Genomic DNA, 27,120 nt, shown 5'->3' on the forward strand with positions numbered 1-27,120 from the left:
AGAAAAGTCCTATAAAGCTTAGTTTTTCATGATTCCTGTGGTTTAGCAGGGGATGAGATGGTGGGTAAAAAATGATCCTCCATTAAAAATAAAGTGATCCCAACTTGGTATTAAAAGCAACTTTTTTCTTCATATTTTCAGATTATGGCCTTTGCAGCAACATAGAAGCAACTGGAGGCCATTATCCTAAGCCACTTTATGCAGGAAGAGAAAATCAAATACCACATACTCTCACAAGCGAGAGATAAACAATGAGTATACATGGACACAAAAAACAGAATAGACACTGAGGTGCCTATTTGAGGGTAGAAGGTGGCAGGGGGTGAGGACTAAAAAACTACCTACTGGGTATTATGCTGATTACATGGGTGACAAAACTATTTGTACACCAAACCCCTGTGGCACACAATTTACCCATATCACAAATCTGCACATGTACCCCTTGAACCTAAAATAAAAGTTAGAAAGAAAAAAAAATTAGTGGGCTTCCATTTTAAGCAACCTCAGCCATCTCAGGCTATGAAGAATCCCTCTGAAGGGAACATTTACCATGCATTATCAAGCTCCTACCATGACAGGCACTGTGCTTCAAGGTAAATATGTCTATATTCCTAGTAAGTGCAGTCTTATTTTTCTTAGGGAGCTGGTGTGTTTAATAGTAGTAATGATATGTAAGCTACGTGAGGGCAAGGTCCATGTCTGTCTCCTTCCCTAGTATATCCTAGCACCTAGTGCAAAGTAGGCATTTAAATATGTTAAACAAATATACATGCTTCTACAAAACTTGTATTGTTTTAATCCCTTTGAGCATTTTTATGAGGTGATGTGTAAAACCAATTACAAGATTATGCTTATGGGGAACCTACAACGACTCCAATCATCAGCCAAGTAATAATTAGCACGATCATTAATATTGAATTATCCATATTAGAAGAAATAAACAATAATTCAACATTTGATACTTTCCTTCAAAACAGGTTATAGCCTTAAAGATAAATTATCATTTTAGGCAAAGTATACATTTTGTATCTTTGTTTGAAAACAGCCTATCAATTGTTATTACATATCTTTGGAAACATCATTATGAATCTAGACTAGTCTCCCATTTTGAACTACATTCATGCCACATAAATAGCATTCCAAAGAGAATTGTTTCGAGTTTTATTTTTTAAAAAATTACACTTGAGGTAAGGAAAAAAATACAGTAAAATTAGATTTTAGAGATTAACCAAAATCCAAACTTAATTTATGACTATTTAATTCAATCACAGTTTGTAACAAAACAAAAGGAACAGAACATTTTTACCTTCAAATTCAGTGTAAACAATAACTTATTACATTTAAAAGAATGCTGCCCATAAGTAGAACTCAGAAATTTCTTGACTTAATTGACAAGCCTAGGAATTCTAAAAAGTCATTAAAAATTTTAAAACCTGTAAAAATTATTTCATCTCTTTCAATCCATATTCATTTCATTCAGAACATTCTTTTTGACTATCAGTGGAATTCATTACATACTAAAGATAACACCATATTTATGCACAAATAAATTAATTTTTCCAGTAAGAGCTAATCTTCCTTTAAGAAGACTTCCCACATATTCACAATACATAATATCACAGAACACCCATATTTGGCCTAAATGCCTCTGAATTGTAGCATTACAAGATGGAAGTTCATTGTGCCTAATAATGTGATTGAGTTTTGTCCAAATGTCTTCCAGAGTTTGGCTGTTACAAATAGTGTGTTCTATTGTCCATCTTGCTCTATAAAGTGAGTGTAAATTTAGTGCCTTTAAACTATCTTGCAATTTTTTAGACAAAGGAGAAACCTTTTTAGTACAATTATTGCTGGGAAGGGAAATACTCCAAGATCTCCTCTTGTGCTGTTTTCCCTTTTCTGATTGTTTACCAAGATTTCCAGAATTAGTCTGTTCCTTCAGTGTGTGTGACCAGGTTAAATGCTGCTTTTTCAAGCAAGGTTGAAACTCCAATAGATCTACTGTGCAATCATAACTATGTGACTTAGCATCATGTTCTGAAATGGTTAAGTACTGTTTCACATCTTCAGCTGCCTCTCCAGAAATCACAGGTGGTGATCTTTTAGGTCTGAGTGGAAGCTTGGACCCATCATATGGAAACCAAGGTATAAATCTTGATAGCGGACGAGTAGGAAAGTCTTGAATTGCTTTTTCTGCAATTTTTGGCAGTTGTGTGGGATCACTCTCATATGGTCGATAATGTAATATTACTTCTGTAGTCATTCTGCCGTAATCCAGTTACTCTTAGTGATGAGAAAATTTCTTAGCTGAACTCCTCAGAGCTAGAATGTTAACTTATTATTGCAAGATTGTCTCTCTTGCCAAATCAGAGGGAAACAGGACCTAAAGTAGAAGTATTGCAAAGAATAAGATATGGTAGGGATACCCTGCCTACCAACAGGCAGGGAGAAAAGGAAAAACAAAAACCAAAAACCAATCCCAACGTGGTATTTTACCAAAGTGCTATTGGTAAATGTGAATGTAATCTACAAACCTGAAAATTCTTTCTCTTACCAAAATAAGGAATCTGAACTAGATGCCCTATAAAATCACTTCCAGCCTAAAAATACTAGTAGTCAACATGTTTAACTCAATAGATATAAAGGACTTGGCAGTATTGATATTAATATATTAAGTAATAATAGTCTTAAAACTTTAGCAGAAAGAAAGAGTAAATGAATGATTCTTAAAATATTGTTTTCATATGAATGAACAAAAAATGTAATATTTAAAAATTTGAGGCAACTAAATTGAGGACAATGAAATCACTATAAATTCTAATCCAACATGGTGAAAACCCGTCTCTACTCAAAATACAAAAAAAAATTAGCTGGGTGTGGTGGTGCATGCCTGTAGTCCCAGCTATTAGGGAAGCTGAGGCAGGAGAATAGCCTGAACCTGGGAGCCAGAGGCTGCAGTGAGCCAAGATCGTGCCACTCAGTCTGGGCGACAGAGCAAGACTTCATCTCATTAAAAAAAAAAAAAAAAAAAAAAAAAAAATTCTAATCTGTCTGGAAGAAAATTAATCATTTTATACTTAAAATTATATAGATTGGCCAGGTGTGGTGGCTCACGCCTGTAATCCCAGAACTTTATGGGGACCAAGGCAGGCAGATCACGAGGTCAGGAGCTCAAGACCAGCCTGGTCAACATGGTGAAACCCCGTCTCTACTAAAGATACAAAAAATAGCCAGCCATGGTGGCATGTGCCTGTAATCCCAGCTACTCAGGAGACTGAGGGAGGAGAATCGCTTGAACCCGGGAGGTTGAGGTTTGCAGTGAACTGAGATCGCGCCATCGCACTCCCATTGCACTCCAGCCTGGGTGACAGGGCAAGACTGCGTCTCAAAAAAAAAAAAAAAAAAAAAAAAAAATTATATGGATTCCACCAAACAAATATATAGATAGAATATTTGATGATTTCACATCATTCTCTGTAGTAAAAACTAAAACCATTAATATGGTTTAACTTTGCTAATATGGTTTAACCAGGCTAAGAACCAGTTTTGTGACACTGTCTTCTCCTCATAATCCAGGCAATTAAACAGTATGGAGACCCTAATACCATGGCTTTTGAATTCCAATTTGGAGGAGAACAAGAAGTCTAGACTCCTATTTTTTTCTCTTAGAGCACAGAAGTCCTCAAGTTGCCCCAAATTAAGTCACTGATAATAAATTCCAGCATATGGTGCATAGGCTCAAGAATGGAGCCTTCCAATATCTGCAAGTTAGGCTTCCTAATCAGGCCCAAAGCTGTAAGAGCCATAAAACAGTCTTTTTCACATCCTAACAACAGCAGAAAAAAATAAGTTGAATCCCTTCTCCCCAAAAATCATTAGAGAATTACTTGATGAGGGTTCTCCCACTGCTAGGATAACCATGAGTATGGATTCTTGTCATCTTGTCACAATAGAATCACTGTCTGATTCTGAAGAGTTAGAAGAAATAATTTCATAATTCTTTTTACCTACTGATACTGCCCACTACCAGATCTGACAACTCTCGAATTCATAAATAATTGTGATCTTTAACATCCATAATTTTAAATATGGATCTAAATGTTATCATATATTCTTTCAAGAATAATGCACTAATGTTTTTCTTCCCTGTTCCTTATACTTTCACATTGTAAAATATGGCACTGAGAAATTCTCTTGTTGTCTAAAGTCAATCAGTGTTATACTCAAGGGACAATTTTTTTTTTTTTTTGAGACAGAGTCTTTGTTGCCCAGGTTAGAGTGCAGTGGCACCATCTCGGCTTACAGCAAACTTCGCCTCCCAGGCTCAAGTGATTCTTGTGCCTCAGCCTCTTGGGTAGCTGGGACCACTGGTGTGCATCATCACGGCTGGCTAATTTTTGTATTTTCAGTAGAGACAGGGTTTCATAATGTTGGCTAGGCTGGTCTCGAACTCCTGATCTCAAGTGATCAGCCACCTCACCCAACCAAGAATAACAAGATATTATCTTTAACATTTTACATATTAAAAGATAAAGTGAACTTAAATGATCACTTAAATTAATACATTTGACATTCAGCATCAGTAAACTGAAATGTGTGAAAATTGTTGATTAACTAGAACAATGGGTTAACTATAAGATGGTACCAAAGAGGTTTAATAAAGTTGAAACTATCAGTCAATTTTAAAGCACTTGTCCGTTTAGGCTGCTTATTTTTTTTTTTTTTTTTTTTTTTGAGACAGGGTCTCACTCTGTCACCCAGGCTGGAGTGCAGTGGCGCAATCTCAGCTCACTGCAGCCTCTGCCTCCCAGGTTCAAGCGATTCTCCTGCCTCAGTCTCCCGAGTACCTGGGATTACAGGTGTCCACCACCACACCTGGCTAATTTTTGTATTTTTGGTATAGACGGGTTTTCACCATGTTGGCCAGGCTGGTCTCAAACTCCTGACCTCAAGTGATCTGCCAGCCTTGGCCTCCCAAAGTGCTATTACAGGCGTGAGCCACCACGCCTGGCTTAGGCTGCTTAAATATTCTTTCTTAGGTATCTCTGTTTTGGAAAAAAAAGAATAACAGAAAACTAAAAATTCCCAGTGGCAGTCTCTGTATCACTGGAATTTAACTTTTTGTTTGTTTGTTTTTTGAGACGGAGTCTGGCTCTATCGCCTAGGTTGGCGTGCAGTGGCGTGATCTCGGATCACTGCAAGCTCTGCCTCCCGGGTTCACGCCATTCTCCTGCCTCAGCCTCCCGAGTAGCTGGGACTACAGGCGTTCGCCACCACGCCTGGCTAATTTTTTGTATTTTTATAGAGACGGGGTTTCACTGTGTTAGCCAGTATGGTCTCGATCTCTTGACCTCGTGATCACCCGCCTCAGCCTCCCAAAGTGCTGGGATTACAGGCGTGAGCCACCACGCCCAGCTGGAATTTAACTGTTTTTAATAGCTTCTAATTTGTATAAATCATACATAGCAGCTAATAGAACTGGTCCAAATTCCCATCAGAGTAGCTGGTAGAGGAATTATCTCTGAGAATGCTGCTTCATTCTTTAGGAGGCAACACGGACTCTTGGAAAGAGAGGCAGGCCTTGCGTTGAAACACTGCCTCAATCCTCAGCTATGTGATCTTGGAAAAGCTGCTTAAACTCTGAGAATTAATATTTACTCCACATACTTGAAGTGAGATTGTGAGATAAAGAACATGACAATTAGTTGCTTTTCTTCTTTTCCCTCTTCTCCACGAGTAACAATCCATTTTAATCTCCATTTTAGTCTAGACCATTTGCTCAGGTTAAGCTTACAGGTCCCATCACTGTATCACTAAACATTACAAAGTTCCACAGCAAGAGACAATCTCGCTAACACAGGCATCATTATATGAGACTGATGAGCTTCTGGAAAGTCTGATGACTACATCATAATGGGAAGGATAAGGCGTTCCTCAAAATGGATGCCATAAGTGAAGTAAGTGCAATTCAATTGAACCCAAATGTCCATTGAGCATTTCCTCAGCTCATTCAAGAAGTCATTGTTAACGATATATTAAGGCATCCAAGAAACAAAAAGTGCATTTGTTGTAGTAAAAAACAAATAAAGCTGAAAAGATTTCAAATAAAAGGTTTCCAGAAAATAGGCATTTAAAAAATTGTCCAAAAAAAAGTCCTGCTGTTTTTTCCTAAATAATGATCTAATTAAATCACCAAACTTACTCAAAATGGCTGTGTACAAAAAATGAGAGTTGACATTAGATCTCGGACATATTTCCCACGTACACTGAAGTAAACTGCAGTTTGTTTTGAATAAATCTAAGTTATATGTTGTATTACTATGTATTGCTAAATTCTTTGCACTACTGTCTTGCAATACTAATTTTATAGGGGAAGCTGAAGCCTGATTAACTTCGCCAGTGCCACAGGAAGAAACAAAGACAGAAGGAAAAAGCACTTTGGATGCCCGCTGTAATTCACAGAGACCTCCACGGTAGGAGCGGGACGTTAGCTTCTGCGGCTAAAATCTCGCGACTGAAGCAGCACAGATCAGAAAGAACGATTTACCAGGTATCTATTTCATTCTAGAAAGGGGCCCATAAACCTAAAAAGCGTCCAGGCGAAATCGCTTCCTCCCACTTGGCGGCAAAGGACAGAGCAGGAGGGCGAGCACTGAGTGTTTAAGAAGGATGAGGCCTACATGGCAAAGGCTTAGATAAATAGGGAATGCAAGAAAACAGAAAAGGGGACTCAGGTTCGCAAAAGTTTACCTTTTAGCGCCAGCAGGTGCTCCTGTTTAGGGGGATTCACTTCCATTTTGACCGGCACTTCTGACCCACGGCCTACGGGGGCTGGGCAGGTTCAACTTGGCCCGGAAGGAAACGGAAAACGTCGCGTTTGGCAAAACCAAGTCAAACGCACTCTCAACTTCTCTCAGGTGGTGGTACCTTAAATTCTCTTACTATGTCCTTTACAGACTGGCTTCTTTTCACCAAGTCCATTTCTTCTATTTTAGAAACGTAGGCATAAAATACTTTGTTTTCCATCTGCAATCACACATCGGGACTGCAGGAAAAGAAACCACCCCTCGGTAACAATAGGCGGCCTCCCAAAGGCCAACGTTGCCGGAGTTTTTTAAAAAAAAAAAAAAAAAGAGAGAGAGGGAGAGAGAGAGGAGAGAGAGACGGGAGAGAGGGGAGGGGGAGGGGGAGAGGGAGAGAGAGAGAGAGAGAGAGAGAGAGAGAGAGAGAGAGACAGACAGACAGACAGAGACATGCTGGGATTTGTAGTTTATGCAAAAACCGCGTTGCATGCAGGGAGATGCCCGTATCCCCTCACCGCCCTCAGTTTACACCCTGGCTGGTTTGCGATTCGAGAGGAAAAATCATTAAAGGATCTGGAGTTTCACCCCAAAACTTTAATTCTGTTTTATCCCTTCTTTTTTTTCTTGTCTTTCCTCCAGCAGCTGCAGACTACATAATGAAAAATAACAAAAGTGCCGCGAGGCTGTGCAACTAACCACCCGACGACTACGGGGAGGAGGAGTAAGAGTCGGCTAAGCGGCGCCCAGTGTCCTACTGCGCCTGTGCGCCGGTGGCGTGCGCAGAGGCCTCTGGGTAGGTGGCTCAACCCCGCCTCTCAGTTGAGGACTCTGAAGGCTGTATCTGTGGCGCTGCCCCTCCGAGGATGGCTACCCTGGTTGTAAACAAGCTTGGAGCGGGAGTAGACAGTGGCCGGCAGGGCAGCCGGGGGACAGCTGTAGTGAAGGTGAGGGACCTTGCGTGCTCTGTTCTCCACCATCGGCCTCCCTTCGGTTCATCCTGGAGACCTGGCGGCATCGCCGCGGCCCAGGCTTCGATAGGTGGGATGCGCGGCCTCTGGGCCCCTTTTGGCATTACAAGTCTCGTCCTCTGCTCTGCATCCTTTCTCTCCTATGGCCTGAAATTGCCTGGTCTTCTGCTCATGACCTGTCATCATCGGAACATTTGTGAAAAGGAGCTTGCGGGCCAGTGGCAGTGATCTAGACCGGTCTTTTCTCCAGGTCCTCTGCTTTTAGTTAAACTCAACAGGCATTAATTAGCTTAATATTATAAATTGAGTCATCATCATCGTAACTACGTACTACGTTAGGTGTTTTAGCTCGTTAATATCTACTTATGAAGTAGATGTTAATTCCCATTTTACAGGGAGGAAACCCAGGTTTAGGTAAACACAGTGTGTGGCAGAGCCCCGGGTTGACCGGCTTTAAAGTCTATGCTTTTCGCTATTGTACTGCGTCTGTAATCAGACATCTGTTATTGGCTGAGCTGCCCTCTCCTCTGTTAGTAGTACAGTCTATTAACACTTTTCACAAGTCTGCAACATCGTCATAGCTGGGCATTAACGATAGAGTTTATGAATTTTCTTATGCTTGAAGTTTGAGATTCTACCATGTATACATGCTCCAGAATGAATTTGCTAAAAAATCATTTGAAATATGTGGCACTCATTTTTCCCTTCACTGTTGTGCACGGAAAGATCTGGAGGGGAGAACTGATCTCATTGGTTTATAGAGTAACCTTCAGGAGCATCTCTAATCTAAGAGATTGATAATTCTCATTCCTGGCTACATATTGGGATCACTGAGGATTTTTAGTACACTACTGATGCACTCCTCCTCCAGTTCTGATGAGGTTGACATCAGTATATTTTAGGAATTACCAGAAGTTATTTTAATGTGCAACCAGGATTAAGAATTACTGATCAAGGTAATACATGAAGTTTTTTTAACATCTTGAAAAATAGACACCTATGATTATTCAGGTAATGTTGGTTTTATATGACAGCAAATGAGACATTTCTTCCCACAATTTAGTATCAGTCAATATTGGTGGTTGTTGATTCAGATGACCTTTAGGTACTAATGAAGTTATTCTACAGGTACACAGCATATCTGATATGCAAAGAAGCCCTCATTAGTAGGCATGTTGTGTGATTGAGATTTTATTTATTGAATTGTGCTTTTGCTAAGTAGAGAATACTTGCAGAATACTTTGTGAATTAACTTGAAGTTTAAGTTTTATTTCATAATTGGAATGGGTATCATTGCAGTATCTATTTTTTTGTTACCCTGTTTGCCTTACAGTCTCAAAAGTGTACCAAAGCCTGATGTAACTCCAGTTTACCAAAGCCTGATGTAACTCCAGTTTGTTACAGCACAGAATTTGATACATTGGAGGCTCACCTTGTTCGTTTTCGTCTTAACATGTAAAATGTTCCTGAACTGTGCAATAAAATAGGCCTTTCTGACAAAATCTTCATGCCATAATTTGTAGTAGGTATAGTGGCATAAACTAAAAAAACCTCACTGTCATTTCTATAGATGAAAGCAAGAAGTATTTATTGGAAGGTAAAAGTTGAAGTATATAATGCTAATACTGTGTAAAATGGCCTTTTGCTTGTGAACAAGTTGATAATGACATGGATTTTATCATTAGGGAACACAGTAACATAAAAATCTGATATTGTGGCTAGGCGCGGTGGCACACGCCTGTAAAGCACAAAGTGCCTGGGAAGCACTTTGGGAGGCCGAAGTGGGCGGATCACTTGAGGTCAGGAGTTCGAGACTAGCCTGACCAACATGGCGAAACCCCATCTCTACTAATAATGCAAAAAGTAGCCAGGCATTGTGGTGTGGGCCTGTTAATCCCAGTTATTCAGGAGGCCGAGGCAGGAGAATCACTTGAACCCAGGAGGCGGAGGTTGCAGTGAGCTGAGTTTGTGCCACTGCATTCCAGCCTGGGCGACAGAGTGAGACTCCCATCTGAAAAATAAAAGATAAGAAATCTGATATTGTGAAATAACTGACATTTAAAAATGTATCACAGAAAGTTTCACACCTTTAATCTCAGCACTTTGGGAGGCCGAGGTGGGAGGATTGCTTGAGCCCCAGAGTTTGAGACCAGCCTGGGCAACATAGTGAGACCCTACCTCTACAAATAATAATAAAAAAAATTAGCCAGGCATAGTGGCACATGCCTGTGGTACCAGCTACCTGGGAGTCTGAGGCAGGAGGATTGCCTGAGCTTGGGAGGTCAAGGCTGCAGTGAACCATGCTCAGGCCACTACACTCCAGCCTGGCTGACAGAGTGAGACCCTTTCTCAAAAAAAAATAATAATAATAATAAATAACAATATAAAATAAAATATGATCTGATTGATTACAGTTTGATTTACAAATAATAAGTCTGAAGCTTTTTTGGCATTTTTTGAAGTGTAAAATAAAGAGCTTTTTCCTATCTAGGGCTTTTTGCTGTTAACCACAATTCCTATTTATAGGTACTGAAGAAATATTTTCTTGCTGTATTATTTATCGAGTTGATGCAAAATAGTCCAGTAACTTTATTTTTGGACCTGTGTTTGGTTTGCTAATCAATGGAATTTTATTAGTGCTTTTTGAAAAATACGGTAACAGCATAAGGAAGTTCTTTTAAATCTTGTATAGTGATGGGATCAGAGATACAGGATTGAAATGAACTAAACAATTTTAATATGGTTCTTTGGAGTTTATTGTCATAAACAAATTTAATTTATTAGAGTATCATAATACAGCATTTATAAAATGTTGCATTTGTTTTATATCTATGGTGAATTTTTGAGACAGAGCCTCGCTCTGTTGCCCAGGCTGGAGGGCAGTGGCACAATCTCGGCTCACTGCAAGCTCCGCCTCCTAGGTTCATACCATTCTCCTGCCTCAGCCTCCCGAGTAGCTGGGACTACAGGTGCCCGCCGCTGCGCCTGGCTAATTTTTTGTATTTTTAGTAGAGATGGGGTTTCACCATGTTAGCCAGGATGGTCTCTATCTCCTGACCTTGTGATCTGCCCTCCTTGGCCTCCCAAAGTGCTGGGATTACAGGCGTGAGCCACCGCGCCCAGCCTGTGAATATTTTTTCTGTATTTAATTGAATTTTTTTTTTGAGGCAGGTTCTCTGTCACCCAGGTGGGAGTGCAATGGCATGATCATGGCTCATAGCAACCTTGATCTCCTGGGCTCAAGTGATCCTCCCACCTCAGTTTTTGATTTTTTTGTAGAGACAGGGTCTCGCCGTGTTGCCCAGGCTGGTCTTGAACTCCTGGCCTCAAGCAGTCCTCTTGCCTTGGCGTCCCAAAGTGCTGTGATTGCAGGTGTGAGCCACGGTGCCTGGCCTAAATGAATTTGATAACGTGAAACTTTCCCCTTTTTAAAAAATGTAGGATAAATTGAAGTATGTGTATATATGAATAATAGATGGAATTATACATGGGTAGCTGTTCCCCAGTTGTTTGCCTTTCTCTTGGGGAACCAATGTTCCAATGTTACTGGTGTCCTATGTATCCTTCCAGGAAGACAGTATGCTTATACAACAATATAAAAAAAATTTGCTCTTTCCCCACCTTTATGAAAAAACGAATATATTCTATTATTTTTCTTTTTGTTTTAATCATATGAAATCATTCTGTGTATACATGAAAAACTTCATCTTTCTCACTATCCTATATAGTTTTATAGTGTTATGAATGTGCCACAATTTATTTTCCAAGCCGATATTGATGTATATTTACTTTGCTTCCAATTTTTTGCTAATGCAAATGATGCTTTAAGGAATAACATACAGAGTTTGTCACACATGTCTAATATGCTTGTAGGATAAATTCCTGCAACTAGAATTACTGAGTTATTTAAATTTGGTAAATATTGACAAGTTGCCCTCCATAGAAGCTGTATTGCTCAATAAACATTTCATAGCAATTAGTAATGTATGAGAGTGTCTGCTTTCCTACACCTTCACTAACAAAGTGTTACCAACATTTTTGATCTAATCTGAAAAAAGTATTTTGATGTAGCTTTAATTTGCATTTTTCTTTCTTTATTTTTTTGAGACCGAGTGTCACTCTGTCACCTAGGCTGGAGTGCGGTGGCGTGATCTTGGCTCACTGCAACCTCCGCCTCCCAGCCTCAAGCGATTATCTTGCCTCAGCCTCCTGAGTAAACTGGGCTTATAGGCACCCACCACTATGCCCGGCTAATTTTTTTGTATTTTTAGTAGAGATGGGATTTCACCATGTTGTCCAGGCTGCTCTCGAACTCCTGACCTCAGATGATCCACTCGCCTCGGCCTCCCAAAGTGTTGGGATTACAGGCATGAGCCACTGTGCCTAGCTTTAATTTGCATTTTTCTTATTATGAGTTAGATTGAACATCTTTTCATGTAAAGAATTTTCATCTTTTCTGTGAACAATATTATGTTTCTTATTTTTATTCATTTTTCTCTTCCCAAACCCTTATTTACATTGAAGGACTAAATTTAAATTTCTTTTGAACCATAATAAGATGCAAAGCAATTATGAATTATCACTGTATGGTGAAAGATATTTGCATCTCAAGCACTAAGTCCAAGTTAATTGTAGAGTTAGGTTTAAAATCATGGTAGATTTAGTCGATTTCTACCTTGGGTTTTCCGTTTTTTACCTTGTGTTGTGTGTTTGATGATGGTGAGCTTAATTGTTTTTAAATTATTTTACTGGACTTTATGTAAGCAGTAGGTACTTAGTATTTAAAATACCCAGTTCCTGAGGGTTCTTTGGTCCAACAGGGAAAGACGGGCTAAAAGACCAAGGTATTAAAGTGCTTTGGGTGTTAGGGTAGACGCTTATACAGAGTACATGGGGGCCCAAAGGACAAGTATAGTCCTTTCCTCAGTGTTAGCATGAAGAGACATGAAACAGTTTCTCATGTTCTTAGAACTATAAGCTGTTGGATATAGTTGGAGCATAGGGTCAGAAGTATGGCAGTGAAGCAATAGGACAGGGACCAGATTGTAGCAGGTCTTGAATGACAGGAGTTTGAGGTATGATTGAATAGTACAGTGTGGGTATTTAAAAAAAAAGTTAACTCAAGGTATGAAACACTACAAATATACTTAGAAATAAGTGCTGAAAATGCTTTATTGCTATAAATACAATTTGTTGACTCTTTGTAAAACATAAACTTACGGACTTGAGAATCAGAATATGCTGATAAATGGCCTTTCTTTTGACTGACTGTAGCCTTGTGCAAGTCATGTGTCTGTAACTAGAGCTAGAAAGACAAACTAGTTTCTAATTCAGAGCTATATTTATTGATAGAGAACAGGAATTGAAATTTAAGTTTAAGGTGATTGCTTTTTTGCCTTTGTATTTAATGTACATTAGATAGTAGAAGTTACTTGAAAGTTACTTGTCTTTTCTTAACAAGTTCTTTATCATTTACAGGGGTAATTGTTATCTCAGCACATATTTTAGATTATTTTTGTTGAAATTAATGATAGTTTATTTGTGTTGAAATTAATGATGGGTTAGGTAGTTGCAGAGAAATTGCTTAAGAACCCACCTTCAGTAGAATTATATACTGTTTGTACAGATTCAGATATAATGACTGAAATCATAATTTTCAAAAGATAACAAAGATGTTAATTTACAGCATCTTTGCCCCTAACACTTAGTATTTCAAAGATATTTCATTATGATATAATTTTGGCAGGGTCTGTCAAATGGAATGACTTTAAAGTGATTTAAGATTTCACAACCTACATAGTTTTTTTCATAGAGGAATAAAGTAACAATGTTGATTCAATATATTAGGTGAATTTTCTTATATACCTAAAATATATATGCTTTTAAAATTGTTTAAAGAGCACATCCTTCCTTTTCAAATATTAGGTGCTAGAGTGTGGAGTTTGTGAAGACGTCTTTTCTTTGCAAGGAGACAAAGTTCCTCGCCTTTTGCTTTGTGGCCATACCGTCTGTCATGACTGTCTCACTCGACTACCTCTTCATGGAAGAGCAATCCGTTGCCCATTTGATCGACAAGTAACAGACCTAGGTAGGAAAAGTATTTGTATGGATTTAAGATTGAAAATTGTTCATGTAATGCAAATGTCATAGAAAACAATTTCCTTCCACTTGATTTTTAGAATGATAAAATTCCCAGAAAGTTTCAGAAAGCCTGAGTTTCTATTAAGGTCAATAATCTTCAAGCTATAAACTATCTCACTCTTAGTTACTAATTTTATTTTATCTTCTGAGATGTTTATATTTAATACTTATCTGTAAAGAGCTTTAAGACACCTGAGAAAAACGTGCTACCCTGATTCAAATAAATAAGAATGTGTATCACAGAGTGAATCATTTGCCTGAAGCCATAAACCCAATAGAACAATATTTTCTTAACAAATAAATAAGCCAGTAATGAAAATACAGATAAGTCATTTGAGTCTCAGCGTGTTTTTATTTACTAATATCAAGGACAGAAGTGTTTGTAGCTTGTGATAATTCCTCTTTATTTTCTGTTAAAATGAGTTTGAAGGGTTTGTGGATTTTTTTTGCAGTTTTCTGTATACTTTTAAAACTTTTCTTTATATATTTCAAACTAAGTTATTTTCAGGTACCAGATTTGGAAATAATAGCATTTACTAACATTTGAACAGTTATTTCACAAACGTAAGTTCTGTAAGTTTACTCTTTTTGATACAGGAGTTTTCTCCAAAAGAGTTTAAGGTTGCCATTTTTTTTTCCAGGTCAGTTGAACTATCTAAGACAGTTTTAATATATTCATACTATTTTTCAAGTGGAACACATTCAAAATAATTTATCCACCAAAAAAGGAAGCAAGAGTACCTATAATTTTAGGCTGGAAGACTTTGAAATGCTAAGAAACATGGTTTTAAAATATTTTCTGGAGAAAGAAAAGGATTTTTAAGGTTTTGGTGATCTTTGATGTATATAAATAGTCTATTTGCCTGACAACTAATATAGGACAATAATAACATTATAGATAGCATTAACTTACCAGTAGCCAAAAAATAATAGGGATTGGGAAAGTCTCTGTACTTTTATTTGGTCTTTTATTCTGTGAGATATGCATATATCATACTATTTCTTTATATAAAACTGTACTTAGGCCAGGCGAGGTGGCTCACACCTGTAATCCAGAACTTTGCAAGGCTAAGGTGGGTGGATCACCTGAAGTCAGGAGTTCAAGGCCAGCCTGGCCAAAATGGTGAGACCCCTTTTCTTCTAAAAATGTAAAAATTAGCTAGGCGTGGTGGTAGATGCCTGTAATCCCAGCTACTCGGGAGGCTGAGGCAGGAGAATCGCTTGAACCTGAGAGATGGAGGTTGCAGTGAGCCTAGATCGTGCCATTGCCCTCCAGCCTGGGCAACAAGAGCAAAACTCGGTCTCAGACAAACAAACAAAAAAACTATGCTAAAAGAAATAGTAATGTTTTTCAAATAGAGGATAGAACCTTTCTTCTACTTTTTTTTTTTTTTTTTTTTTTTTTTTTTTTACAGCAGAGTGTTACTCCGTCACCCAGGCTGGAGTGCTGTGGCGCGATCTCAGCTCACTGCAGCCTCCACCTCCGGGGTTCAAGCGATTCTCTTGCCTCAGCCTCCTGAGTAGCTGGGATTACAGGCACCTGCCACCACACCTGACTAATTTGTATTTTTAGTAGAGATGGGGTTTCACCATGTTGGCCTGGCTGGTCTCGAACTCCTGACCTCAAGTGATCCACCCACCTCAGCCTCCCAAAGTGCCGGGATTACAGGCATGAGCCACCACACCTGGCTCTTCTACCTTTTTGAAGAGCACTTTACCTTCTCTACATTAATACCACAATGTGAAGAGTTACTATCCTCAATGTTTAACAAAACTAGAAATTTATGACAGGGAACTAGACTGAATACATCCATTCTCCTCTCTGACTTCTCTGAATCCTGAATCAGAATTTCTCTCTAGTCCAAGAAGAATATGAGTAGTTATTAATACTGTTCAGCAATATTCCTGATTTTCTTCTGCTCATATGGTGAAATTATACTTCCTTGCCCTCTTACGCATCACTGTGTGATGTTCATTGATCAGTGAAATGTAAGCAGAAGTGAAGTGTTAGCATCCAGGTAGAAGTTAATAAGAGAAGGTTTATGATTTTCAAAGTAAATTCTTCTCGTTGCTACAGTGAGGTGGTCCAGATGGAGGCTTGGTAGCCTGTGTCCCTGTTTGTGGTCAGTGGGGAACAGAGTCTCTTTTGTCTTCCCTAATCCCTGAGATGTTGCATGAGCAAAAAATAAATCTTTGTTGTGTTAAGCCATTGAGATTATAGAGTTGTTTCGACACTTACAGAATTAAGTGATAAATATTAGGCACTACCTAGTAATAATGCTAGAAGTTTATTTGTATATATTCATTATATAGTGACTGGATATTTAGAAAATTGTCAAGACTATATTTTTAAATGATCACTTAGTGTACTTCATAACCTTTATGTAAATAGATAGAACTCAGCTTGTTGTAGAATATGTGTTAAAAATTAAGGAGAAAGCCTTCTAGGGGCAAGGCTTAGGATAGATATGTTCAGTCTAGTTTTTTTGGGAGAACCACAACACAGAATGCCTTTTTTTTTTTTTTTTTTTTTTTAAGAGCCAGGAGGAAGGGGAGCCCTGCAGGCAATAACTCCATCAACCTTTTATATATTTATTCATTTAATGAATATGTATTAGGTGGCAGCTATGTCAGATGTTATTTGTTGCACAGGAGTTTACCATAACAAGTATTCCTTCTGCTAAAGGATCTGGCTTTTATTCATAGGTTCAGGAAGGGTGTGTATGTTGTCCTGGGTTACAATGTTATATGTATTTCTTAAGGTAGGTTGCTGCAAAAAGTATTTGAAAATGCTTGTTTTAGCATATATAGTAAAAGTCAATGACAAAATAGGACTTGTAAAATTAAATGATAGAGAAATAGGCTGGGCATGGTGGCTCACACCTGTAATCCCAGCACTTTGGGAGGCTGAGGCAGTCAGATCACTTTAGGCCAGGAGTTTTGAGACCAGCCTGACCAGCATGGTGAAACCCCATCGCTACCAAAATATACAAAAAAATCAGCTGGGCGTAGTGGCACACACCTGTAGTCCCAGCCACTTGGGAGGCTGAGGCACGAGGATTGCTTGAACCCGGAAGGTGGAGATTGCAATGAGCAGAGATCACGCTACTGCACACCAGCCTGGGCAACATAGCAAGACTCTATCTCAAAAAAAAAAAGTAAAAGAGATTTAAATAATTTTTTTAAACTGTGGCAAAATATATGTATAACATAAAATTTGCCATTTTAACCATTTCTAAGTTTAGGGACATTAAGTACATTCATATTGTTGTGCAGCCTTTACCACCATAATTTTTTAACGTGTATTTAGATTTTCTTTTTTTTTTGAGATAGAGTCTTGCTCTGTCATCCAGGTTGGAGCACAGTGGTGTGATCTTGGCTCACTGCAACCTCCACCTCCCGGGTTCAAGTGATTCTCGTCCCTTAGCCTCCTGAGTGGCTGGGATTATGGGTGCCTGACGCCACACCTGGCTAATTTTTGTATTTTTAATAGAGACGGGATTTCACCATGTTCACCAGGCTGGTCTTGAACTCTTGGCCTTAAGTGATCTGTCCGCCTCAGTCTCCCAAACTGCTGCGATTACAGACGTGAGCCAAAGCGCCTGGCCGGAAAATAATAAATTTTAAAGTGTGTTTCTACTTGGAAGGCTGAAGGATTCTTCTGTTTTTTTAAGAGAGAGTATTAACAAAGCAATTATTTTGGTATTAAAAAATGGGGGAAATTTGAATTTTGAAAATTTAGACGTTATTAACTACTGAACTATATGTATTAGAAATTACTTTTGAGGTATGGGTAAAATGATTAATCGTCCATTTTGTTAGATTTAGTTTTTGTTTTTGTATTCTAGGCGATTCGGGTGTCTGGGGATTGAAAAAAAATTTTGCTTTATTGGAGCTTTTGGAACGACTGCAGAATGGGCCTATTGGTCAGTATGGAGCTGCAGAAGAATCCATTGGGATATCTGGAGAGGTATTGATCATACTTGGTGAAATATTTATTACGAGCATGAATTTTTCTTTTAATATATGCCATTATTAGCACAATATTACCTCATTTATTTCAGCACGTAAATTTCTAGAAACACAACTTTTCATTACATTACAGTTCTGAAGGACAAGACTATTCCCAAGAGAAAAAACTAGAATTATTTGAAAATCCTATGCCTAAACTATGCTTTATGTGTGAACTTTTTTTTCCTTATCATAATTCAGTTCTACCAAGAATAAAGTGAAAAGAGGAAGAAGATTATGGAATAGTAAGAAAGATATGTAAGCAACAGTAGAGCAGAGGATGCAAAAGTAAATTAGTCAACAGTAAAACTCAATGAGAGAAAGAAAAACTGGATGTAAGAGGCCATTTAGTACAAAGGGAAAAATGACTTAAAGATACCAGTAGCTTCTGAGGGAATTGTTAGTTATAGCTTCAAGAAAAGGTTAAACTTTGTATAGATGTACTTTCTTTATCCATACAGGTAGATGTCTAGTAAATATCAGAATCCATGAACACTGGATTTTAATAATGTAAAAGTATATTTTTAGCACTTATGTATTATTTGCATAGCTGCACATACGTACTATAGGACATGGCTTTCGTAGGCTGTTATGGATAAAAATATATTTGGAGTAAATATCAGTTAATGATTTTGGTGATCAACTTGCAAACCACATATTTTGTATCAAGGAAAAAAAATGTCGGATTGCTTTCACTTCTCTTTATTAGATGGTGATTTCTTTATACTAAAGTGAATCAGTGAAATGAATTTCAAACTGCAACACTGTTTTCTAGAAGTTTTGCAGTTCTTTCATGTGCTAAATCTTTAATCTTTATTTCAAAAGACATTACTGTTAGCTAATGTTGACATTATAATTTATAATTTATTTGTCAGGTCTGGGAAACAGAAGACCTGAATTTTTATGGTACATATGTTCATTTCTCATAATTGCAAACAAAACTCTTCCACTTTGGATTCATTTTTTATTTAATGTGATAAAGAATGACACCATTGATGTATTTAAACATTTTTATTTTTGAAAAAATTTATACTAAATTTCTCCCCTTCCAATTATGGCCTTTTAATATTGAGTAAAAGTGTTCAAAGCATTCTTGATTATCTGACATGTAATTTTTTATCTACTTGAAATAAAAGTAATTATTTCATAATTAGTTATTTTTTGTAATTCCTGAAAACTAGAAATAATATTTAGATGCTTAGATATAGGTTTTATTTATTTGTTTATTGTTATTTTTTAAGACAGAGTCTCGCTCTGTCACCCTTGCTGGAGTGCAGTGGCGTCAGGCTTCATCTCAGTTCCCTGCAGCCTCCACTTCCTGGCTTCAATTGAATTCTTGTGCCTCAGCTACCTGAGTAGCTGGAATTACAGGTGTGCACCACCACACCTGACTAATTTTTGGATGTTTAGTAGAGATGGACTTTCCCCATGTTGGCCAGGCTGGTCTCTTCCTCCTGGCCTCAAGTGATCACCTGCCTCAGCCTTCTTAAAGTGCTGGGATTACAGATGTTAGCCACTGAGCCTGGCCTATTTTTTTTTTATTTGTTTAAATCAGTGGTTTTCTGCATGATTGTGCAATAGACTCACCTGTGGAGCTATTAAAATACATGGTATATAATTAGAAAAATATATACAAGTCTAGGGTTCATCCACAACCTGTTGAAATAAGAATTTCTCTTCCAGGCAGCTATGTTTTTAAAAGCTTACAGCTAATTCTGATGCATACTCCTACATTTTCTAAATAGCATTTGTGTTTCTGTCCTTCCTATACATCATCATGACAACTAATATTTAAAGCTATGGGGATGTATTTAATATCAGATTTTTGTAGTTTTACAAAAAGACTTTTGACTTCTCTATGGTTTAGTTTCTTTTGTGTAAAGTGAGGGGATTTGGTGGAGGAGATCTTTGCACCAAATATGAATCTATGAGAATAGTTTTATTTTTGGCTTCAAATTCATAACATATATTGGCCAGTTAATCTTGGAAATAGCTTCTTATCCGTAGAAATGAATGCTTCTCAAATGAGTATTGAATGACCTTTGTTCTTAATGACCAATATATTTTCATATGTAAATATTGTTCAGTTAAGCAAAAAAGATTATGGGATTCTATATTTAAAAATTTGTCATGTTATACCGATTGGGTTCAATTTTAAGGCATTAATTTTTTGTTTATCAGAGCATCATTCGTTGTGATGAAGATGAAGCTCACCTTGCCTCTGTGTATTGCACTGTGTGTGCAACACATTTGTGCTCTGAGTGTTCTCAAGTTACTCATTCTACAAAGACATTAGCAAAGCACAGGCGAGTTCCTCTAGCTGATAAACCTCATGAGAAAACCATGTGCTCTCAGCACCAGGTGCATGCCATTGAGTTTGTTTGCTTGGAAGAAGGTTGTCAAACTAGCCCACTCATGTGCTGTGTCTGCAAAGAATATGGAAAACACCAAGGTCACAAGGTATGAATTTAATTATTAATCAATTGGATCACTGTAGCTACTTTACCAGCTCAGTATTCATTTTCACTGACCTGGTTCTTTATTCTGAAAGTAGGGATTGAAGAAGAGTTAAGTGATGAATGATTGGGTTTGGTAGCATGAAAATAAAATAGATTTAATTTCTGAATGTTATAAAAAAAAACTTCAAAGAGGCGTCATGATTCTTCACAAAAAAATAGCTTTCGAGCAGGAAACAAACATCCTGTTTGCGTGCATGTTTTCATAATGCACCAGATTGTTTTGACAATATTTATGTCTGTTAGCTCTTACTTAGGATATAATTTTAGAGATAGTCTCTTGGTTTCTTGTTTAGCAATAAATGGACTTCCCAATTTTAACTTACTTCTTTGCAGTGCAGTTTTCTTATAAAGGAGTGAAAGTAAATTAGTATTTTTCTGTGTTATAAAAGTCATTTGTGGCTGATGCTTTATTGTATTAATAGGGATTTAAATAGTTTTTTATATTAGTCAATACTATGACTTCTTTTCTGTAATTATGCTACATTTTATAGCATTCAGTACTGGAACCAGAAGCTAATCAGATCCGAGCATCAATTTTAGATATGGCTCACTGCATACGGACCTTCACAGAGGAAATCTCAGATTATTCCAGAAAATTAGTTGGAATTGTGCAGCACATTGAAGGAGGAGAACAAATCGTGGAAGATGGAATTGGAATGGCTCACACAGAACATGTATGGATTTTTTTTCTTCTTCACTTTCTCCTTCTTTTTTATTTTTCATATTTTCACCTTCTACTAAGTATTTAATGGGCAATTACAATTTGCCAGTATTGCACCGGTCATTAGAAAGTTTTTTAAAAGTCTCTGTCTTTCAGGAACTCATTCATCATGGAAAAGAGAGAGTTTGAAATATGGTAATTGTTTTATGGAGGAGAAGTACAGGGTGCTTTGGCATCACAAAACAGGGGCAATGATTTATGGAGGTTAGAGAAATCCTTATAGAAGAAACGATGTTTAAGCTGAGATTTGAAGAAATTCAGTCAGGGAAAAGGGCAGAACGGGGAATGAGTTGTCCCAAGAAGGAAACAATATGTTAAAATGTTTGGAAGTGAGGATTGCACATATTGTAGAGACTTAAAGAAGCTCACTGTAGTTAGAGCTTTAAGTATTGAATGGGACATGACAAGAAAAGAGGATATGGAGAGTTCAAAACCAAATCATACAGGATCTTGTCAGCCATGTTAAGGAGTTCAGAACTTAGTTTAAGGACAGTGATGAGCCATTGGAGAATTGACATAGGAATGACATAATCAGGTTTTCCTTAAGAAAGTTTGTTTTAAATGCAGAAAATGAATTGGAGGAGCAACAAAATTGGAATCAAGTAGACCTATTAGGATGTTGTTAAAGTTTTCTAGTTAAAATTCTGGAGATGTTTATGGCCTATAATACACTAGGGTAGTGAGAGTGGACACAAGTCAATGGATTTGAGATTTTAAATAAGTAGAATAGATAGGTCTTAGTGATTAATTGTTAATATTGATTGGATAGGTAACTTGGAGGTGATGAGGCATGATCAGATTTTGGGTGTATTTTGAAGTCAGCAGAATTTGCTGAGGGACTAGTGGGCTATGAAAGAGAGGTGATAATGATGACTCCAGTTGTTTTTGCTTCAACATCCTGAAGGATGGAGTTGCCATTTACCAAGACAGAGGCAATTAGGTTTGGGAATAGGGGAGACTGGAGATTAGGCATTCCATTTTGCTTGAGATGTCATTTATAAACAGTTGAATTTCCAATGTCTGTGCATTAGGGGAAAGATCTAGCATGGAGATTTATATTTTGGAATTTAATATAGATGGTATTTAAACAACGTCTCGCTCAGTCACCCAGGCTGGCATGCAGTGATGTGATCACCACTCACTGCAGCCTTGACTTCTGGGGCTCAATCAATCCTCCTGCCTCAGCCTCCTGAGTAGCCAGGACTACAGGCACATGCCACCACGCCTGGCTAATTTTTTCTATTTTTTGTAGAGACAGGGTTTTGCCATGTTGCCTAGGCTTAAATTTTAAATATGTCACAGGTAAAATCTTTATTAACATTACAGTTGCTTAAAATTTATTTTCATTTTCTTAGGTACCAGGGACTGCAGAGAATGCCCGGTCATGTATTCGAGCTTATTTTTATGATCTACATGAAACTCTGTGTCGTCAAGAAGAAATGGCTCTAAGTGTTGTTGATGCTCACGTTCGTGAAAAATTGATTTGGCTCAGGCAGCAACAAGAAGATATGACTATTTTGTTATCAGAGGTTTCCGCAGCCTGCCTCCATTGTGAAAAGACTTTGCAGCAGGTAGGTAGTTTAAATGTGGTTAGGGACTTAGTTGTAAGTTTAAGTAGAGAATTACCAGAGGTATACATTAGTGTATTTTATTAATATTTTGTGTCTTCTGTATGCAGTAACTTTGTGCTTAGGAAATGGTCTGCAACCTTGAATTATTTCACTAGTGTGGAATTATCAGTGTCGTTCATGTGCCCTCCCCACCATAAACCATGGGTTCTTGAGGCCTTCTAACTTCTTGCCATTCTTCAGTTACGCCAAATCCTTTTACTCTTCTTTGCCAAGCATATATGTAGTTTTTTTTTTTTTCTGCTTGGAGTGCATTTATCTCTCTTTTCTAATAGTGGAAATCTTCCTTCTCCTTCAAGGTCCAGCTTAAATATTTGCCTTTCTTTGAAGCTTTCTATTTGTTGGTCTTTTTTTGAGTGCCTCTCTAGCATGTACTGCCTACCTCTGCTGTAATTCAGTGATCCTTCACTGTTAGAGCAAACGTATGTTTTGTGATGGTTGAGATACCATAAGCAATTTGTTACCCAGTTTGCAGATGACTGACTTTTTTAAATAAATGAGATTCAGTTATTCTAACACAAATGTCAGCTTTACCCATTTGTGTTTTGGATCTGTTTTCGTAAGTGTGAGGTATAAGAATAACTATTGCCCTAGGAATTTCAGAAAAGCTGCAGTCTGTGTTATCTTCACTGATATATTGCTAATAATTGTGTTGATTTCAAATCAGAGTAGGCTAAGCCTTTTACCATTGTAGAGCTTTTTCTCTTAAATATCTGATTACACTTACATGAGAGTGGCCAGTCTATAGCCTCATCAGTCTTGGGTTATCATTTAGTCCTTACCACATTGAATTGTAACAGTTGATATGTATGCTATTTATTAAGTTGATTTTCAGCTCCAAACCTACTCTTCTATCCTCTATTTTGTAATACTAGGGCTAGAACTCTACAGACCTCATAATTGTGTTGCCAGCTGGGCCCATGTTAGGTACTGTCAAGAGGGGGCATAGTTACTCAGGTGAGGAGACCAGCCTTCTCGGAGGTTTGAGTTTCAGCTCCATGAGCCACTCCTGCAAGTTTCTAAGTTTTAATAATTCTAACCTCTTCCTTTTATTCCCTCAGCACTGGAAGTGGTAGCTATGTTATTTCATACAATTGCTACCTCCATAATACTTCAGAGTTCCTTTTACCCTTTTAGCTACCTAGTTAATAACTACACCTAGTTAACAGTTTTTATTTTAAGTTCTTTCTATTCAAATAATGGTGTGATTTGTGTCTTCTGATTTGACCTTGAATGACATAATATGCCTATGTGTTTTAGATGCTGACCTTGTTCATCTTTGATGCATCTTGTTCATCATTGTGTCACTAAATTCTTTGCATCTGGATAGAAAGAGCTTAAATACATGTTTAACTCACGGCGGATAATGAAGCTACACAGCAAAATCAGAGTGGAGTCGTGTCCTAAATCATATTTACTTGAACACTTAAAAGTATTTTCATATTTATTTTATGAAAAAGTGTGTTCATAGTTGCTGAAATATTTAAGTGTTTTAGAGTTTCTGAAATGTTATGCCAAAATGAATGGTATATTAGTCCATTTTCACACTGCTCTACAGGTACTTCCTGAGACTGGGTAATTTATAAAGGAAAGGGGCTTAATTTACAGGTTTGCATGGCTGGGGAGGCTTCAGGAAAGTTAGACAATCATGGGGGAAGGCGAAGGGGAAGCAAGCACCTTGTTTACAAGATGGCAGGAGAGAGAGAGAGAGAGAAAGAGAGAGAGCAAAGGGGAGGTGCCACACTTTAAAACCATCAGATGTCATGATTAATCACTATCATGAGAACAGCATGAGGGAAACTGCCCCCGTAATCCAATCACGTCCCTCCCTTGACATGTGGGGATGACAATTCGAGATGAGATTTGGGTGAGGACATGGAGCCAAACCATATCAACTGGTAATTTTTAATGATACAGTATTATCTATGTTAATGCAAAAAAATCAAGGTCTTGGGTTCATTTTTCATATGGACCTATTAGTTTTGTTCTATTTTATAACTACAGAATACTAACCAATGTTCTTTAAAGTTCCCACTACAGAGAAAATTGAACAGAGGAATGGATGGAACATCACAAATTGATCTTCAATTCTGAGAACATAATTTAATCATCCATCCACTCTAAACAAATTATGCATCATCTAAAGTTCTTGGCATGATACTGGATGCTGATAATTTATTCATTTAGCAAATATGTATTGAGTACCTAACATATGCCATGTATTTAAAATATATCAGTGGACATAATAAGCAAAAAGCCATAATCTTGTGAAATTAGCATTCTAGCAAGAAGACAGGCAATAAGCCATAACCATATCTAAGTAAGTTAATTATACTATATGTTAGAAAGTTCTGAGAGCTAATCAAAAAAGAATTCTGCAACTACATGTTTGTGTTTGTATAGCAGATTGCATTATTAAGTAGAGTAGTCAGGGTAAGCATTATTGAGGGAAGGTGAGATTTGAGCAAAGATTCAAGTAAAAAGTTGAAGGAATTCGTTCAGGCCGTAACTGGAAGAACATCATTCTAGTTGAGGAAATGTTCATAGCAAAAACCCTAGGGCAGCATGCCTGGTATGTTTGAGGAACAGGAAAATAGGCCTCTTGACTGGAGTAGAATAAGCGAAGGACAGAGTAATAGGAGCTGAAATCAGAGGTTAATAGAGAATTATATGTAAAGAAGGCCCTGGGAGGCATTATAAGGACTTCAATTGTTTGTTTGTTTTTTTTTTTTTGGCTGGGGGCGGGAGGAGTGGGTTGGGGACAGGGTCTTGCTCCCAGGCTAGCTAGAGTGCAGTGATGCAGGCTTGTCTCACTATACCTTCTGCCTCCTGGGCTCAAGTGATCCTCCTGCTTGAGCCTCCTGAGTAGCCGGGACTACAGGGTCAAGCCACCACATCCAGCTAATTTTTTTGTATTCAAAAGAGTTTCGCCATGTTGCCCAGACTGGTCTAAAACTCCTGGGCTCGAGTGATCCATCTGCCTCGGCCTCCCAAAGTGCTGGGACTACAGGTGTGAGCCACCTTGCCTGGGTGGACTTCAGCTTTTACTGATTGGGATAGGAGGACCATTGTAGAGTTTTGAGTAGAAGAGTGACTTAATCTTACGTGTTAAAAGGATTGTTCTGGCCTATGTGTCTAAAATAGATTGAAAGGCGGCAAAAATGGAAGGAAGGAATTCAACAGTTAAGCAGCAGTTGTAGAATTCCAGGTGAGAGGTAATAGTGGCTTGGATAATGGGGATTAGAAGTGCCCAGATTCTGGATGTTCAAAAGGATTTGTTAACAGATTGTATGTAGGGCATGTGGGAAAGAGAAAGCAATAATGACTTCAGCGTTTGTCCTGAACAACTGAAACAGTGGAATTGCTGTCAACTAACATGAGTATCTAACAGTAAGCAAAAACATAATACTGCTGTTCTCATGGAGCTTGCATATTATTGGGAGATCTCTTTCATATAAAGACTATGTTGGTATATGTATAGATAGTGTGGAATAATATTCAAGAAACTGGAAAGTTCTTAACTTTGAGGAGTGGACCTGTATTCTTTATTTGTTTTAACGAATACGCGTATATCTGAAATTATTTTTTAAACTTTTTATAGACGTAGAACATAGATACAGAAATGTATGCATAAGTATTCAGTTGGCTGAATTTTCAGACTGATCATTAATGTGTAACTAGCACTCAGATCAAGTACCAGAACATTGTCAGTACCCCAGTAGTCCCCTCATACTCACTTCTGGCCACTACCTGCCTTTCCCACCATGATAAACCACTATCTTGACTTCTAATGTGTATCTTAATTTTGGTTGTTTTGGTAATTAAATGAAATCATACAGTATGAATTCTCCATGCCATGTCTTCTTATACTGCACATTGTTTGTGAAATTTCTATCATCACTTGTAGCTATGGTTTATTCTCACTGTGATGTAGTGTTCCATTTATCTATATGCTACAATTTATCCATTCTTTTGTTGCTAGATCCTGAAATTATTTATTAATGCCCAATTATTATTCTTGTCAAATTTACATTTAACTTTGACTACTATAATGTTAAAACTGCTTTTATTGTGAGTTGGTAATATAAGTCTCTTTTCCTTATTTCTTATAAAAAGTTTATAAGAAATATTGTTTTGCCTCTTATAGGATGATTGTAGAGTTGTCTTGGCAAAACAGGAAATTACAAGGTTACTGGAAACATTGCAGAAACAGCAGCAGCAGTTTACAGAAGTTGCAGATCACATTCAGTTGGATGCCAGCATCCCTGTCACTTTTACAAAGGTAATGTACTGTACTTTATTTTTAGGTATTTTTTCTGACAAGTCATA

The 27,120-nt window shown here is 37.7% G+C and overlaps 3 protein-coding genes across 9 annotated transcripts in view; 1 reads left to right on the forward strand and 2 right to left on the reverse strand.

Moving 5' to 3' along the window:
• The window catches only part of TRAPPC13 (trafficking protein particle complex subunit 13), a 38,681-nt gene extending 31,789 nt beyond the window's left edge, over positions 1–6,892 (reverse strand). For all 4 annotated transcript variants that reach the window (XM_055252166.2, XM_055252165.2, XM_055252164.2 and 1 more), the window contains exon 1: positions 6,751–6,892. In XM_055252166.2, coding sequence (XP_055108141.1) covers positions 6,751–6,796 — 46 coding nt within the window. In that variant the 5' untranslated portion in view covers positions 6,797–6,892. The remainder of the gene's footprint in view (positions 1–6,750) is intronic.
• On the reverse strand, positions 1,133–6,851 carry SHLD3 (shieldin complex subunit 3). Its single transcript, XM_055252178.2, has 2 exons — positions 6,751–6,851; positions 1,133–2,383 (listed from the first exon to the last, which is right to left on the reverse strand). Exon 2 carries the CDS (start codon positions 2,261–2,263, stop codon positions 1,511–1,513), a length of 753 nt encoding a protein of 250 aa, XP_055108153.1. The 5' UTR covers positions 2,264–2,383; positions 6,751–6,851; the 3' UTR covers positions 1,133–1,510.
• A 655-nt stretch (positions 6,893–7,547) lies between the features above and the next one.
• TRIM23 (tripartite motif containing 23) overlaps positions 7,548–27,120 on the forward strand; it is a 34,470-nt gene continuing 14,897 nt past the window's right edge. For all 4 annotated transcript variants that reach the window (XM_055252159.2, XM_063623243.1, XM_063623244.1 and 1 more), the window contains exons 1-7: positions 7,548–7,747; positions 13,697–13,859; positions 17,761–17,882; positions 20,105–20,383; positions 20,934–21,116; positions 22,519–22,734; positions 26,939–27,073. In XM_055252159.2, the coding sequence (XP_055108134.1) occupies positions 7,667–7,747; positions 13,697–13,859; positions 17,761–17,882; positions 20,105–20,383; positions 20,934–21,116; positions 22,519–22,734; positions 26,939–27,073 (1,179 nt within the window). In that variant the 5' untranslated portion in view covers positions 7,548–7,666. The remainder of the gene's footprint in view (positions 7,748–13,696; positions 13,860–17,760; positions 17,883–20,104; positions 20,384–20,933; positions 21,117–22,518; positions 22,735–26,938; positions 27,074–27,120) is intronic.

Source organism: Symphalangus syndactylus, chromosome 18 (genome assembly GCF_028878055.3).
Source record: "Symphalangus syndactylus isolate Jambi chromosome 18, NHGRI_mSymSyn1-v2.1_pri, whole genome shotgun sequence".
Taxonomy (NCBI): domain Eukaryota; kingdom Metazoa; phylum Chordata; class Mammalia; order Primates; family Hylobatidae; genus Symphalangus; species Symphalangus syndactylus.